Here is a 16263-nt window from a genome sequence, read left to right as displayed (position 1 = left end):
GTCTACGACCGTTTAAGTTCTGGACTCGAAAGTCCAGAACTTTCGAGTGGTGACGCTACAGATGAACCGCCATAGTTATTGGTTCGGTGAAACCGAATACGTTATGCAAATTTCTCTGTATTTTCCCGATCTCATGTGTTGGTGTCAGTTTTTAATGTCACTTCGCCCTTGAAGGTCGACCTGCCACTGGAAAATATGCTTTTCTGTGTATTGTCAAATGTTAGTGTCGAGGTTTTTATTCCATTTCTATGCGATTTCTCTCGACTGTTTACGTTACACGGACTTTAGCTCGCACTGCATGAATAGATAGTGTATTGGCTTTATGTGCTATATGGAGAGCTTTCAGTTCGTAAGTAAATTGTCCGCTGCATATTTGTTCGCATTTTTCGGTGTGTGTTTTAAAGTTTATGCTCCTTTATCAGATAAGCTCTAACTTTTTTTTACTATGAATAGCTGCTGTTACTCATGTTAACTTCGGTAACTGTTTATCCACCTGTATCGATCTGTATCTCTTATCCGAAGCAGGATCCCATTGAGTTTCTCCTGAGAAGCGCTGCACAGGTTGGGGCCATTAACAGACAATAAGGGCAAACTAGAAACTGAAATTCATCCAATCCACGTGTCTTTAGACTATGGAGAAAAAATAGGAAAATTCTTGTTTTGAGTGTCCTGCATTAACAGTAATCTACCACATACACAAGATAAAGAACAGATGGTATCACTGCCTTCTGAGATATGAGATACAGGGAGGCCTGATGAGGCAAATACTGAATATTTAGTATGATGGTTTCTGATTAATGATACAATAGAACTTTGTCGTCATTGTCTTCAAACAGCATGTCTGCCCATCCTTTGCTTGTGTTGAAATCACAAATTTTCATGTTGTTCATGTTGTGGTTTTTCCTTCCCCGGCAAATCAGAAGTCGCTCGTGTAGATCCAAATTCAGTCTTTATTGCAACAATTAAGTTACAACCAAGGTCGGACACTTACAAGTGTGTCCAATACTGTCTTACACCAATTTTTATACAAGTACTTATCATTTAACAATATCTCATCACTTGAGCATCATCATTCCTTCAACCATTCACAATCGTTGTGTTTTCCCTTAATCCACACCCCTAGGTGATAAGTTTGTCAGTCATTTCTTTTACTGTCACATTTAGCCCTAACATAAAGTAGCTAACAGAAACTCTTAGGCTAACAAAAGGTGCAAATACATACTCAATTGATTACGTTGTGTTGATTACATTATAATGATTACATTGTAATGATTACATCATGGGTATTTGGCATGCTTTTTAATAATACCATAATGATTATATTGTATGTTGTATAGTGCTAAATAATATTCCATATTTACAGTCTTTATAGGAAACATACAAAGTCTATTGGAGACGGAAATAAAAAAGTATGACCTCCAGATGGACCACATGATTCAATGATTTTGAAACATGATTTTGGTTTGCTGCCTCTGGATGTTTATTTTGGGTGGTTTCCAGTTAGCGTCTGCATTTGTTTCTTTGAACTCTGGGCTTTTGTTCTTTCTTTTGGCCCACAGCCTATCGCATAATAATTCTTTCTGTCTTAGATTCTTTAGCCATTTTCTGTGATGTGTACATGTTCTCAGGTATCATTACTGCCTTATAATAGACTATAATCTCTCATTCAGCCTCATTCATCCCACCTTGTATGTGTTTTCTTGGGAGGGGATATGCTTTAGGTCAACCTGACTTTGGTTTCATAGGTAATTAAAATGGGTGGTAATTTCCTTTGCAAAAATATATAATCACCTTTGGCTGAATTCTTAAATGTTATCAGGTTACCAAGTCAAATTCTTAGGTTTATGTAATTTCTGAGTAACAGACGCGTCTAGTTGTCTGAGTTTCTCCACATGCCTACATTTTTAGTCGCTGAGTACGCGATCGCTTCTCCATAAACTCACATAAAAAATAACCTTTCCTGGACGCACAGATACAGGATGTATCGTCATCTGCAGCCTCGCTCTCTGTTGAGCATTGTACGTCACGTGACACTGCACAGAAAATAACTTCAGTAAAAACTGGGAACACATGACAGGACGGTCAGGAAACAACAATTCCTTCAGGACGACGGGTCTTTAATCTTCACGAACGGTCCCTGTAGCGGGTAAGGCGATCGTTACTCTTATCAGATATTTATTACTAAAGCGGACTGTAAATCTTTGCGCTTGAATTAAATTGCAATATAATTATGTTTAAACAAGATTTGTCTTTTCTGAAGCTGAATACATTTTTAAAATGTACACCTTAGCCTAAAAGGTTATTCTAAGAGGGGGGTTATATTTCTCTTGACAAAGGGGAGCAAATTGACGGATGTAGATCTTGAAAAGAAAATTTCGCTGCAAACAAAAGTAATTTAATACAACGATAGGGTTCAGTGTAGTAGTGAATTATATTGTGTTCTGTTCTTCTAGGTCACTGAAGATGAGTTTCTTATTATTCTTCCTTGGCGCCATTCTTGTTCTCGTTGGTGGCAAACAATGCGGTAAATTTCCATTGATACACTTATAACATAAAATACTTTTTAGATGGACTATTATTATCTCTATGGTTTTTATATGGTGATTATACTGAATCCTAGGGAGACATGTCTTCGTGGGAAAATGCTCGGTTAGAGACTTTTGAATATTCCTCACAATTATTTGAAGTTTGTCTATTAATTGTGAAATGGTAATAGACAAAACATGACAGGATGTGGAAGCCAGAAAGTGAAAAGAAGACTAAAGAATATTTTGAAAGAATGCAGACGTAATTATTACATCATGAAGTCCATACTCTGTCATTGCATTCTGGATGAAGACTTTGTAGAAGAATTTTGTGTCTTTAAGTTTCTGAAGCATTGTCATCCATCCTTCTATCAATTGCTTATACCAAGTAGGGTTGCAGGCCTGGCCAAATATTGCGAATTTGGTTATGAATTTTTTTTTTATTTTATGTTGTATGACTTTTATTGTTACAAGGTAGAACCCCTGGTTTCTAATCTTTATACTTGCCATTCTTGGGCATCACTAGTAATACTGGTCAAAGCACGGTATGTCCTGTGTTGGGTATCTAGGCCAGAGAATGCTGGGTGGGTTATGGATGGCTGGGGTCCTCTCGCTCCCTCTCATCACCCTACAGCTTCAGGGGCAATCAAAGTAGCTTGCAGTCCACAGAGCGAACAGAGAGTGGCTGGCAGCTAGTCTGCAGCCATTCCAGAGCTGGCATGGACCTCAGTGCTGAAAGGAACACCTGTGAGAAATGGGATAATCATTTGTTTCAAATTGGGAGAGAAAATGAGGATAAATTAAGGAAAGGAAAAACTTTTGACCCACATGTTCCGATCTGTGTTTCGACACACAACATAAACATTACATTATAACCTGAAGGGATGTTTTTTTTTTGGCAGTGAACTGTGGAGTCAGCATTGGTTTAGAACCAATCAAATGTGATGACACATGCATGCCCTTTGCTCAACACACTAGTGGCATTAGTGAGCCGGATCTGAACCTATGAACTCTGTGTTTCTGCTTGTGACTTGCTTGTGGAATGTGATGCGTCAGGTTTAGTCTCAGTGACCCTGTGTAGAAAAAGCTATTTTCTTGTCTGTATGCAAAGTGACACTGCTGTGATGCAAAGTTATGGGGAAATGTAGCTAAAAGTACCATTACAAAACATTATCTTCTTATCAAACACTTGCAGTTGTCTATAAATATCAGAGATTTTTCATATGGTCACATTAAGTTTTAATGGTAGTTACTTCATCCCTACTGTCCTTTGTTTGGATGTCTGTGTTTCAATGTGTAGTAATTATTTCAGAGTTTAAATTACTCAACTGGCAACCTGACAAAGTACTAGGCAGGTTTTAATTATCCATTTTAATCTATGCCTCCAGTGTGAACCCTGCATTTTGACATTTCTTCCTGATGTAACTAAACACGTGTGTTTTAAGTTTGGTATGACCTGCCCTGTCTGTGTGATGCTCCCCCTGACCTGACCTGAACCTATTCCTGTTCATGGTGTAAACCCTTATACCTCGCATGTTTTGGGTCTGAGAGCCTGATATCCACTGTGGTCCCAACTAATCATGTATGTCTATACAGAGCTTTCAAGCACTGACCACAAGGAGCTTATGCTCTCCCTCAACAAGAAGCTGCTGCGCTCTCTGGAGGATCCAAGCCACCAGTCCAATCCCAGCGTGCACCTGGCCCTGCGACTTTCCACCCACCACAGCCAGGCCACTGAGTGCAAGAGTTTGAGTTACATGAAGACTAAGTTACACAGTGATCTGGAGAGGTACGGTTGTTCAATCTTGAAAGCAACATTGAAAACAAAGGAAGGACATGGAACAGCATTGATCTAAAAAAAGATGTCTGTTCCTCTCCCTTTGAAACATGCGACTTAAGAATCACATGTCCCAAAAACAGTTGGGTCAGCTGAATTACAACACACAATATTGCATCAACTTAAGGCCTATTGTAACTTACATAGGTCTTAATAAAATATCCTAGCTCATCCTTCTCCCTGTCAGAATATGGTACAAAGTGATATCTTGTGTGCTTAGATTGACTGCTGGAGAAAATGTGGATTTTGACCAGAGCAAATGCTTGGCCACATTGAAAATCTAAAGAAACCCTAGAAGAGGCTGTTTACATTGTGACTTGCAAGTTAGGTTGCAGTTGGGCTATCATTTTCTGTATAATGCAAAACACAGAATCTTCAAAAATCCAGGACAAAATGTCTCTGGAAGAGTATACGCTCACCTAAAGGATTATTAGGAACACCTGTTCAATTTCTCATTAATGCAATTATCTAATCAACCAATTACATGGCAGTTGCTTCAATGCATTTAGGGGTGTGGTCCTGGTCGAGACAATCTCCTGAACTCCAAACTGAATGTCAGAATGGGAAAGAAAGGTGATTTAAGCAATTTTGAGCGTGGCATGGTTGTTGGTGCCAGACGGGCCGGTCTGAGTATTTCACAATCTGCTCAGTTACTGGGATTTTCACGCACAACCATTTCTAGGGTTTACAAAGAATGGTGTGCAAAGGGAAAAACATCCAGTATGCGGCAGTCCTGTGGGCGAAAATGCCTTGTTGATGCTAGAGGTCAGAGGAGAATGGGCTGACTGATTCAAGCTGATAGAAGAGCAACTTTGACTGAAATAACCACTCGTTACAACCGAGGTATGCAGCAAAGCATTTGTGAAGCCACAACATGCACAACCTTGAGGCGGATGGGCTACAACAGCAGAAGACCCCACCGGGTACCACTCATCTCCACTACAATTAGGAAAAAGAGGCTACAATTTGCACGAGCTCACCAAAATTGGACAGTTGAAGACTGGAAAAATGTTGCCTGGTCTGATGAGTCTCGATTTCTGTTGAGACATTCAAATGGTAGAGTCAGAATTTGGCGTAAACAGAATGAGAACATGGATCCATCATGCCTTGTTACCACTGTGCAGGCTGGTGGTGGTGGTGTAATGGTGTGGGGGATGTTTTCTTGGCACACTTTAGGCCCCTTAGTGCCAATTGGGCATTGTTTAAATGCCACGGCCTACCTGGGCATTGTTTCTGACCATGTCCATCCCTTTATGACCACCATGTACCTATCCTCTGATGGCTACTTCCAGCAGGATAATGCACCATGTCACAAAGCTCGAATCATTTCAAATTGGTTTCTTGAACATGACAATAATGAGTTCACTGTACTACAATGGCCCCCACAGTCACCAGATCTCAACCCAATAGAGCATCTTTGGGATGTGGTGGAACGGGAGCTTCGTGCCCTGGATGTGCATCCCACAAATCTCCATCAACTGCAAGATGCTATCCTATCAATATGGGCCAACATTTCTAAAGAATGCTTTCAGCACCTTGTTGAATCAATGCCACATAGAATTATGGCAGTTCTGAAGGCGAAATAATCCTTTAGGTGAGTGTATATAGTGAGTGCTATAACATCTATTTCCTCAGTTTTGATTTTGAACCCTGTCTCTGAGTTGTAAATTGCTTGTTCTTCCCAAATTACATGGGTTTCCTCCTGCAGTTCAAAGACATGGACAGTTAGGCCTACTGTGTCGCTAAATTGCAAATAACATACAATCGTGTGCACGTGCCTCACACAGGGTGTATCCTTGCCTTGTGACCTATGCTTCAAACCCTCTGTTAGAACTACAGGGCCCTGTTTTCTCTTTGATCCTATTCCCTGTTCCCTGCAGTTCTCTTTCCGATCTGAAGCCAGTGACGGGCCTTCTGGCCCTGTACCTCCTGGCTCTGAAGGCCTCCTGCTATGACCTTGGTGCAGTCAAGCTCAATGATAAAAATCTCATCCATCACCTGAAAAGTCAGTTGGAGCAGGAGAAGGATCACATCCCCAGTGAGTTCCAGTCACATACTGATCTATAGTGTCTTTTGCTCTCTGGTCTAGGCATTTTCTGTCCATCGAGCTCACGTCTTTGCTCTTCGCAGTTTTGCTCATCACAGTCCCATCCAGCCTGCTCTTGCAGTTGGCTGTCACATCGATTCCATTGGTGTTTGTCTACATTGCAGCCAAATCGCGACCTTTGACCAGCTACTACCAGTACTCCCTTGGTATTCTGGCCCAATGCGTGAGTGGTGTGCGGCTGAACCCACACGTGAGGAACAAGCTGATCCATGCCATTAAGCAGGGCCACATCGGTCATGGGGAAAACCATGAGGGTGTTGGTGAGTCCATGCAGGGCAGGAGATTCCCTTCCTCCTCATTTGTTCTCCTTTGTTGCTCTCAATGGCTTCTGGGTAATATTGAGTATTATGAAAAGCATCAGTCCAAAATCTATTTTGGTTAAACTTAATTTTATGTAGTGCTCATCGTAACATGTTGGATAAAGGAAGAAGGAAAAAAGCTATTTCTGGACATAATACCCTGGTGCAAGTGAGGATAAGATTAAAATTAACACAAAACCAGAGGTCATTATCAATGCATAATTTGAGCCACTGATTTTATATAAAATCTATGGGACATAAATGGCAATGGGATAGACACCTACATGAGAGGTTTGATCCAGATGATGCGAATCCAAAGTACCTTTGTGGTGATGGCGCCTCCTGGTCTCTCTGCAGACACGCTGGCCATGGCTGGAATAGCCCTGCAGTGTGTGAAGGAGTTCCCTGGGCAGGAAGAGGATGCAGCACTTAAGGAGGCCCTGAACATAATCAAGGAGAAGCTGAGAGGCTCGCAACGAGCCGATGGGCACATGGGCAATGAGTTCAGTACCGGGCTGGCAGTGCAGGTAATGGCCCTGATACCTGGAGACCTCCTAGAAATAAAAAGCAAAGGGGGTGCTTCTTTGGCAGGTCTAGATGTGTCGGTCTCTTGTCCTCCCTGTCGCTCTGTGCTCGTCTGTGTCGTCCCTCTGTTTCTGCTCTTCAGTGTTCACCAGTGCTGCTCTGTCTCATCCTGTGCCCATCTCAGTCCCTGCTGGCAATGGGCATCCAGGTGTCTGAGTGCTCTGCTTCCATGGAGGCCTTGAGGAACAGTGCCAGGACCGGTGTCTACCACAACCCCATGGCCATCTCACAGGTCCTGCCTGCCCTCCAGCAGCGCACTTATCTGCATGTTAAGACGCAGGGCTGCACCAAGGAGGATGGTATGAGTCAGAGTCACCAGCGTTTTTATATTTTTGGGCATATTACATATTACATATGTGTGTTTAGTTTTTCTACATACCTTTTAATAGCTATGATTCTGTTCTTAATTGTGGCGGTGGGTTTTTCCTGCAGACAGTCTGGTGCTGGAATCCAGGCCTCCGCCTGGGGAATCCGATGATGTCATGGTATCTGTGGAGGTGGAGGTGGTCAATTCAGAGGGCCGCCCTGCCTTAAACTCCATTGACATTCCAAAGGGATCCACTCTCCTTAAAGCTTTGGAGCTCCTCCAAACGAAAGGGGAATTTACGTGAGTAAGGTGCTGGTTTGCTGTAGGGTTTGGCAGTTAGGGAACCATGTAGGTCACCATGTGTGTCCAGAGAAATTGGTACAAAATTTATCATGCCAGTGAAAGACATGTGATTGAAATTGTAGCCAATAGCAAGTCGCCAGCTTGTGAAGATATTATGGACTACAGCTCAGGTGCAAATTTCATGCGCTGTCTATGTAATGCTTACAATAACAGCCATGGAAATGTGAAGCAAGGTGCAGGTCAGGTCTTGTTCCTCCTTGACTGTAGGTTTGAGACTGAATCCAGTTTGTGGGGCCCCTTCCTGAGCATGGTGAATGGGGTGCAGGCCCGCCAGATCGACCGCGACTACTGGCAGCTCTTGTCTGATGGCACGGTTCTCACTGAAGGTGTGGGGGGGGTATTTTTGTCATTTTTATGCGCATACTAAAAGTGCTTCATTGACTAAGTCCTTTGGGAAAAATGATTTAAAAGGTTTGAGTTCTTTAAAGATATATGACTTGTAAGGCCTGGTGATTTTACAGGCTTTGCTCTGGTCTGTAAGTTTATATACCGGACCCACTGTGGATATGACACTAGTTCCCAACCAAGTGTTTCCTCTTGTAGGTATTGGTGACTTTAAGATTGTGAAGCCACAAAAGATCTCCATCAAAAAAATGAGATTCTGAAAGCAAGAGGATCCCAGTCATATGCACATTACCCTGCGACTAAGCTGTGCTCCAGCCTGAGAAAGGATTCATGTTATTTTAGTGCTGCAAAGATGTACTTTTTTCCAAGTTCAATCAAAGACTGAAATGTAGAGGTTGCTCCAATTTTAAATCATGCAAACTTTAAAATTAATTTATGCTTGCTGCAATGAATTTGTTATATTCTCAGACTAGGGTGGTGGACAAGTTGTAATACTTGTAAGAGTCACTCTGTGTATAAGATGATTATCATACATGCTGCCGATTGGCTGTTGTCATACTGATGCTTTTGTAATGTCAGGAATTACCTCTGTCATTTTGTTTTGCTTCTGTTAATGGAGCCAGATTGGTCACAAGCACTCTGATAGAGGCCATGCTAGATAGTCCACACTGAACAGGATTCAGAAAGCTGTCAACTCATTTTCAGTTGTGTTATTCTGAGATTTTGAGTGAAAATTCTTTTTACTATTAATCAATTTTCTTGATGTGCTGTGTCATTTTGCAGATGACTTGACTAACAGTAAATACTTTGGAAAAAGTCCAGGGGTCTCATTTATAAAACTTTGCATAGAACTCCTATAAAAAGTGTACGTGCGCTCAAAAGAAGAAAATGACGCACACAAAGAAAAAGTCAGTTGTATAAAAACGTATGCACGCACACCTGCAAGCAATATGCGCTTTATTTTTCGCCCTCTACACGCCCCCTTCAACCATGCATGGTCAATGCAAATCACCTCATGCATATTTAAGCATCCGATATAAACCTGAAAAACTCATGGCATCATGGCAACCGAGGGGAAAAGTAAAAAGAGAAACTTCTCTGAAACCGAGATAGATGTGCTTGTGGGTGAAGTGGAAAGCAGAAAAAATATTTTGTACTTGGTGGTCACAGTAGTGGGGTGACAAAAAGAAAGGCAGTGAGTGGCAACGGGTAACGAATGCTGTGAATGAAGTGAGTGCTGCAAACAGGACAGTGCCCAAAATTTTCAAAAAGTGGTCGGATTTGAAAGTGATTATAAAAAATAGAATTGCAGCGCATCAAATGAGTGTGTCTGCTACCGGAGGTGGTGAAGGCACATCGAAGCTGACACCTATTGAAACCCGGATGGCTTCAATACTGGGGGAAACAAGTGTGTGTGTGGGGTGGTGTCTGAGAAAGAGGGAGACACAGACATGGCCAAGACGACACACGGTAAGCGGTTTTTATTTGCATTTCTGAGAAAAAAAGTTTGACTTGACAAAGCACAATGTAATGGTTTGGTTGTCCCCCAGCTAGAGACAATGGGAGCAATAGGTGGTGAGGAGTTGCAGGAGGTGGTTGAATAGCGCCTGGGTTGTCCTCAGCACCAGCAAGTCCTGGGTGCATGCAGCCTCTGGAAGTGGCCGGGTTCTGACTGAGGCTGTCTTGGCGACACAACGAGATACAATTATAGCAATCGAAGTAATTTTGTATTAATTGAAACAAATAAGAGCTGTGTTAGGTTCTCAACAGCATTAAAAGATTTTGTTAAATATACCTTTGCACTGCTGCCTTCACAAACGCCGCATTACATCTTCCCGAAGTCTTGCTCCCAATGATAGCCATCATGCCGCGCACGGGGCTGTGGGTCCGATTCCTCATGCTGTGGTAAAGGTAGGCCAGGAGGTAGAGGAATGCCGTTCCTCTGTACAGTGTTGTGCAATACGGTACAGGCTCTAATAATTCGGCACACTTTTGGGGGGTGGTATAACAACCGGCCACCTGATGCGTCTAAACGTCGCCATCTGCATTTCAGCAGTCCGATCGCACGCTCCACAACGGTGCGCGCACGAGCGTGAGCACTGTTACAGCGATGTTCCTCTGTGCTCTGGGGGTTTGAAAGGGGATGAGGAGTAGAGCTTAGATCGGGCCCAAAAAATTAAACCCGATCCTACCCGAGCCCGTGCACCTTGTGTCCGAGCCCGACCCGGTCCGACACATTAACTGTAATTATGAGCCCGAGCCCGATTTAAACCCGACTATTTTTTAATACGTGAGCCGTTGTAACAGACGTTCTCAACTACAATTCTAAGTTGTTTGAACTACAGAAATTAGTTTAGATTTATCTTAATGAAAAATGCAACAAGGACGAAGCATGTAAACTGCATTGTTTGTTTATTCAGAATAGATCGCAAATAGATCCGAATGAAAAAAAAACGTGAACAATGATAAACACAGAAAATGAACAAGTAATTAACTTTGGATGGCATATTTAATAAATATGATAACTTTAAGTAAAGGGTTAAGAAAAAGGTTAAATCCTTCCGTAAGCAGCCAACGAGGTATGTGTTAATTAAGTTTTAGTTAAGTTTGTTGTATTTAGCCATGTAAATGCTAACTGAGGTTCGTGTTAACTGTATATGAATTCTCTAAGCTGTCTTTATTGTTATTTATATTTCATTTGAATTTCAATGTTTGTTAGCTAATATTGTAAGTAAATGTGCTTGATTTTGTGTTTCCGTATCTGTATTTAGTTCTCACGTCTGCCGTGATGGTGATAATAACGAATTAAGCCACTGTCTTTCGAATAAACCGTCGGCTCAGTTAAATGCAAAGGACTCTTGTGCTCGTGTCTTACGGGAGGGAGCTACATTTATAATTATGGCATAGCTCTCCACCCAATTAGGCTAATTAAGTAATGATTAAAAAAAAAAAACACACACAAATGCTTGATCATGGCCCCGCCCAGCCCGGCCCGGCCCGGCCCGGCCCGGCCCGAAGATAGTGGCAGGAAATATCGGGCCGACCCGGCCCACGGGTCGGGTCGGGTCAAGTCTGGGCTCGGCCTCGGGCAGAGAATCTAAACTCTAGTGAGGAGCCAGCGCTCCGCTGTCACCTGCATTTCATAACAGAACAATTCAATACATGAACAATGAATTCTTATAAAATTATACAATGTTTTTATCACCTTACCGAGAAGCCAGCCATCGCGTGCAGCGCCAGCCAGCAGTCTGCTCCCTACACTGCTGTGTTCCAGGATGAATGAGTCATGTGTTGAACCAGGCAGTCGTGCAACCACGTTTGTCAGGACCATATCAGCGTCACAAATAACTTGCACGTTTATAGAATGCACATGTTTTCTATTCACGTAAATAAATTCGTTTTTATATGGAGCCCTTATTGCAACGTGAGTGCTGTCAATTGCGCCGATTACATTTAGGAAACCGGACATTGCTGCAAATTGCCTTTTGATGTTGGCCTGTTCTCCCACAGTGTAAGGGAACTTAATGTATCTACTAGTAATTTTAATAATCCCATCCAAAACGACAGGTATTATTGCGCTTAGTGATGGTTGTGATATCCCAGACATACAATACAATTGAATACAATTACATTATTATTGTATTTCCTAAACAAGCTTTAGAACAAATTCACAATGTTATTGTTAATTATAACACATACCAGTCGGCTAATTCCCGCTGGTAACAGCCAGTTGCAAGGAACCCCAGGGTGGTCAGCACCTGTATTTGTACCGCGATTGCGCGGTTCCGTCAGGTTGGTCTCTCTAACATTTGACACAGTTCAGCACATAGCTCCAAAAGCACACATCTAGGTAATCTAAATCGGTTTATGAGCCAGTCATCTTCATGGTCCCTGAACACCCATTCCCTTCTAATTCTGCCATTGGCATAATCTTCTAACAATGCCAGGGCATCCATTATATGTTATGTTGCGCACGAATGTGATCGCGGTGTTTATATGTTTTCAGCAATGAGACAGATTGGTTTACACCGTGTCCAAATGACCGTGATAATCACGACCACCACTTATCCATTTACATTTAAACTGCTGCGGCGCATAGAGAAAGTGTAGATTACGTTAAGATTTGAGTCGGATTATATATTTTACTTATATATTTTTTCACTATTATAAATATGTGACTGAATAAGTGAAATGAAGTGTACGGTGTATGACTCACTAGCACAAGGAATTATTATTTATGTACTGATGCCACTCATGTTTTTGCTCACACTCTTCACCCGCGGTCGTATTTTTTTCTCCAAAATGTTCGCACGCATGGGTCAGAGTTGGCGTACTTATGCGCACATAATTCTGCCGTCAAGTTTGTTTCTATAGATCGCAACGTTTGGGTAGAAAGAGGCGTATGCATTGTTCGAATTACGGGGGGTACTGTACCCCCCGATCAAGACCCAGACCCCCCCCCCCCCCCAAAGACACAAAAATAGCAGTTTGGGGGGTCTTAACCTTTTTCTCTTGTTGTAAAAAAAAAAGATAACCTCACCTTGTAGGAAAATTTTATGTAAAACGATTTCAGTCACCCCTAATGTGGACCGTATCATTTTAACCACCTTGGCGCTAGAAGCAGCCAGTCGGTTGCGTCATTCATTCTCATTGAGTGACCTGTTCATTGTGTTTGTCTGTCATGGTACTGTTTGTCGTGCGTTGGTAAATGTGAGTAGCCAGCAGAAGTCTAGCCTGTTGAAAATGTGTTATTTTACAACCTTCATTTATTCCTTTAAGTGTTTCATCTACTAATGCAAGCTGACGTCTTTATAAGTTGAATTACTTACCATTCATTGTCCTTCTGAGGCCGGTGTTCTGTAGAGTTGAGCTACTTTGCCGAGGTAATCTACCGTAGTGCTAATCGATAGCTCTAACCATAGATTACCTCGACAAAGTAGCTCAACTCCACAGATTAACGCTGGTACAGTCAACGATAGTTACGTTAACTAGCAAGATAAGCTAAGTACTCTATTTAAACCAGGCTTATTCGGTGAGGTACGGTCGATCATGGTCATTTTCCAAGGAGACGAACAGCCTGTGTTTCCACTCTCATTTTATCACGAATAAATTGTGCCTTTCTGAAATTAATTCGCCACTTAGCCTGTGTGGTAATTGTTATTAGGCTAATAACGCATAAGAAGGTCTAACGTTATGCTCTGAAAAAACATTACTATAAGTGAAACCTATAGGGCAACGTAAAAAAAAAGTTAGCTAGAAAATAAGCCCTATTATTTGAATTTTAGTGGTATTGATTCTGCATTCCACAATTTCATATTTATAGACATTTTATGGGCGGGTCGGGCGGGGTGACTGTGGGCTCGTTCACGTACTTAAATTTCAGGTTCATATCAGCTTCATCTGATAGCCCAGATACTGTTTTGTTAAATATAGATTAAATTTTATTCACAGACACAATATGAGGAAAAGGAAAGATGGAGACATCAGACACTTTTTTTGGTGGTAAAAGAACAGTAAGTAGGAAATATTAGTGTTAAGAGCTACAGAACATTACACTAAAAGTATAGGCGCAGTTTTGCAAACAATGTGTATGAAGGAAAGTGGCGGTCAGCAGAAGGCAGGAGAGGCACAGGAGCAGGCAGCAGGAAGATGGCAGGATGAGGACAGTGAGCAGGGAGATGGCAGGATGAAGACAGTGAGCAGGGAGATGGCAGGATGAGGACAGTGAACAGGCAGCAGGAAGATGGCAGGATGAGGACAGCGCGCAGGACCAAGAGGTGAGTTAGAAATTAGGCTGTACTTTAAGATTTACTGTATCATCAAGACAGATATTAGCCTAATAGGCAAATATTTATTTCTGAAGACTGTTGGAGCTGGGGGGACTGAGAGGGCAGGAATAACACCAGACTGCTGGACCAGACCAGGCTGTTGGTAAATGTATAGGCTTACTACTTTTACTAATATACTTCTTCTAGGATAATTCCTGGGAGTTATCAAAACCAAATTCTTTTGGATAGAGATAAGTATAATGAGATCTTCTGTATTAATTCTCATTTTGTCGCATGTCCAGACCATGACCACATGTGTTGCATACATGTTAGTAAACACCCCTAGCGCATCTTGCACTCTTAACATTGATCCTGGTGGCGACTATTCGTATTGACGCGGTAGCGGACCATAATGGTCACAGAAGTGTTATGAAGGCAGTACCCCCCAATTATGGAGGGGTAATTCGCACTCTGGGCGTACGCATCTTTTAGGTCCTGTTTTGTGTGTACGCAACGGTTATAAATGAGACCCCAGGACTTGTTAATGCTGTACTTTTCTGGATCGTTCTTCTGCTAAGGCCCAATCCCAATTCTACCCCTTACCCCTACACTTTCCCCTACCCCTCCGTTTGGCGCGTTCACGTGTAGGGGTAGGGGTGTCTCAATTCTCTTTTGATTGGAGGGGTAGGGGTAAGGGGAAGGGCTAGATAGCCCTCGAAACGAAGATTTTTCGGGACCTTACTTCAAACGAAGGGCTAAGAGAAATTTACAACATGGCTGCCCACTCGAGCAAGCAGACCCATAAATGTTAAGTAATTTTTGCCATTAATAAGGATTTTTATGACATTTTTTCATTACATGTATATTACCATCAATCTTGTGTTTGTGTTTACGGTGATGTTCTGTAAAGAAACGTTTGAAAAAAAATCGCTAAAGTTTGCTTGCGGATAGCACTGATTGCACAATATTAGGAAATATATTTTTATGTCATATAACGTTACCCGGTAACTGACTGCATGTGGTAACGCGTTGTTTTGTTTTGCTTACGGCCATATGTGTACATGTAAATGAACGGTGCTTACACTATTCGTACTTATTGCAACATGACAACATTTTTGTAAATTATATTCTGTATAGGGACAGCTGAGGAAACCCGAAGGCTCATACTAGGGGTGTGCAAAGCAGCCGGTATTTGTATCTGTATTTGTATTTGTTGAGGGGGGAAAAGTATTTGTATTTGTATTCGAGTAAAATTCAAAATATCCAGTTTTTTGCGTTGCACTTCTAATTTACGTTATAGTGTAAGTATTCTTTAATTATATCCATTATAATAATTATGGATATGCAGTAGACAGAGTAACTTAAACGTACCATATAACTCCTACAAGTGCATACAATTCGACACAACTACACAACTATTGTTTTAACCTTTTTAACCAAACGTTAACGTTACTCTGTCAACAGCCTATTGTCTAAATTACCGAGCTAACAGAGCTACAGTACGTAAACAGAGCGAACATGAGAGCACCTGACTGCAGACGTCAATAATGCAGCGTAATGGAATAATCTCCCGATCAAACTCCGCTTCCCGAAAGTTATAAACTGCCTCCGGAACCCAGTTAAGGTACAAAAATCTATTCAACAAAAATAGTGATAGTTAAGTCTTTTTTCGCTCAGCCGAGCCTTCTCTGTTGCTGTTGGAGCAGCCTGTGTCAGTCACCTCTTTTACCCCCGATTCCTGAACTCACTCACTCATCCGGGCATGCACTGCGGTCTCAAGAGGAAACGCAGCTTTTTGATATAAAGTTTTTCTTGTTCCCGAATACAAATATTTTTTAAAGTATTTGTTCGAAATAAGTATTCGTAAAAACACATTATTTGTGCCTTTCCGAATACCGTATTCGGGTTCGGCTCCACCCCTAGCTCATACGTTTCCGAGGTGAAAACGAACATCTGTTTTTAAAGTCCAAATACGGCGCAAAAAAACTTTGGGAGTGAGTAATCTTTACATGCTACGATGCTGACGGCGACATCTTGGAATTTGTGATAAACATCGGCGCCTGTCCTCTGACGTAACGTTAGGAGGTAGTGACAATGGATGATGACGTATAACAGTGTAGTAGTGGT

At 41.9% G+C, this 16263-nt stretch overlaps 1 protein-coding gene and 2 long non-coding RNA genes across 3 annotated transcripts; 2 read left to right on the top strand and 1 right to left on the bottom strand.

The window, feature by feature from the left end:
* The first annotated feature begins 64 nt into the window (after positions 1–64).
* Positions 65–9187, top strand: tcn2 (transcobalamin II). Its single transcript, XM_023804327.2, has 10 exons — positions 65–2146; positions 2454–2524; positions 4122–4314; positions 6243–6400; positions 6574–6729; positions 7126–7295; positions 7478–7652; positions 7786–7960; positions 8231–8349; positions 8567–9187. Exons 2-10 carry the CDS (start codon positions 2464–2466, stop codon positions 8626–8628), a joined length of 1269 nt encoding a protein of 422 aa, XP_023660095.1. The 5' UTR covers positions 65–2146; positions 2454–2463; the 3' UTR covers positions 8629–9187.
* Positions 9188–9844: 657 nt separating this feature from the next.
* LOC111839975 (uncharacterized) lies at positions 9845–11711 on the bottom strand. The gene is made up of 3 exons (XR_002837241.2): positions 11579–11711; positions 10164–10268; positions 9845–10050 (listed from the first exon to the last, which is right to left on the bottom strand). It is a non-coding gene; the product is annotated as an uncharacterized lncRNA (long non-coding RNA).
* A 2045-nt stretch (positions 11712–13756) lies between these two features.
* Positions 13757–15919, top strand: LOC140587637 (uncharacterized). Its single transcript, XR_011989306.1, has 3 exons — positions 13757–14145; positions 14232–14299; positions 15274–15919. It is a non-coding gene; the product is annotated as an uncharacterized lncRNA (long non-coding RNA).
* Positions 15920–16263: the final 344 nt, after the last annotated feature.

The sequence above is a fragment of the Paramormyrops kingsleyae genome, chromosome 2 (assembly GCF_048594095.1).
Source record: "Paramormyrops kingsleyae isolate MSU_618 chromosome 2, PKINGS_0.4, whole genome shotgun sequence".
NCBI lineage: Eukaryota > Metazoa > Chordata > Actinopteri > Osteoglossiformes > Mormyridae > Paramormyrops > Paramormyrops kingsleyae.
Note: the sequence above shows the minus strand (reverse complement) of the source record. Positions and strands in the feature narration are given on the sequence as shown.

What these genes read in the sequence shown, in the direction of transcription:
- tcn2 (XM_023804327.2), top strand. Translation starts at nt 2,464, where the DNA reads ATGAGTTTCTTATTATTCTTCCTTGGCGCCATTCTTGTTCTCGTTGGT. An exon ending in TTACACAGTGATCTGGAGAG is followed by an intron (nt 4,315 to 6,242) that starts GTACGGTTGTTC and finishes TGTTCCCTGCAG; the next exon opens with TTCTCTTTCCGATCTGAAGC. An exon ending in TGGCACGGTTCTCACTGAAG is followed by an intron (nt 8,350 to 8,566) that starts GTGTGGGGGGGG and finishes TTCCTCTTGTAG; the next exon opens with GTATTGGTGACTTTAAGATT.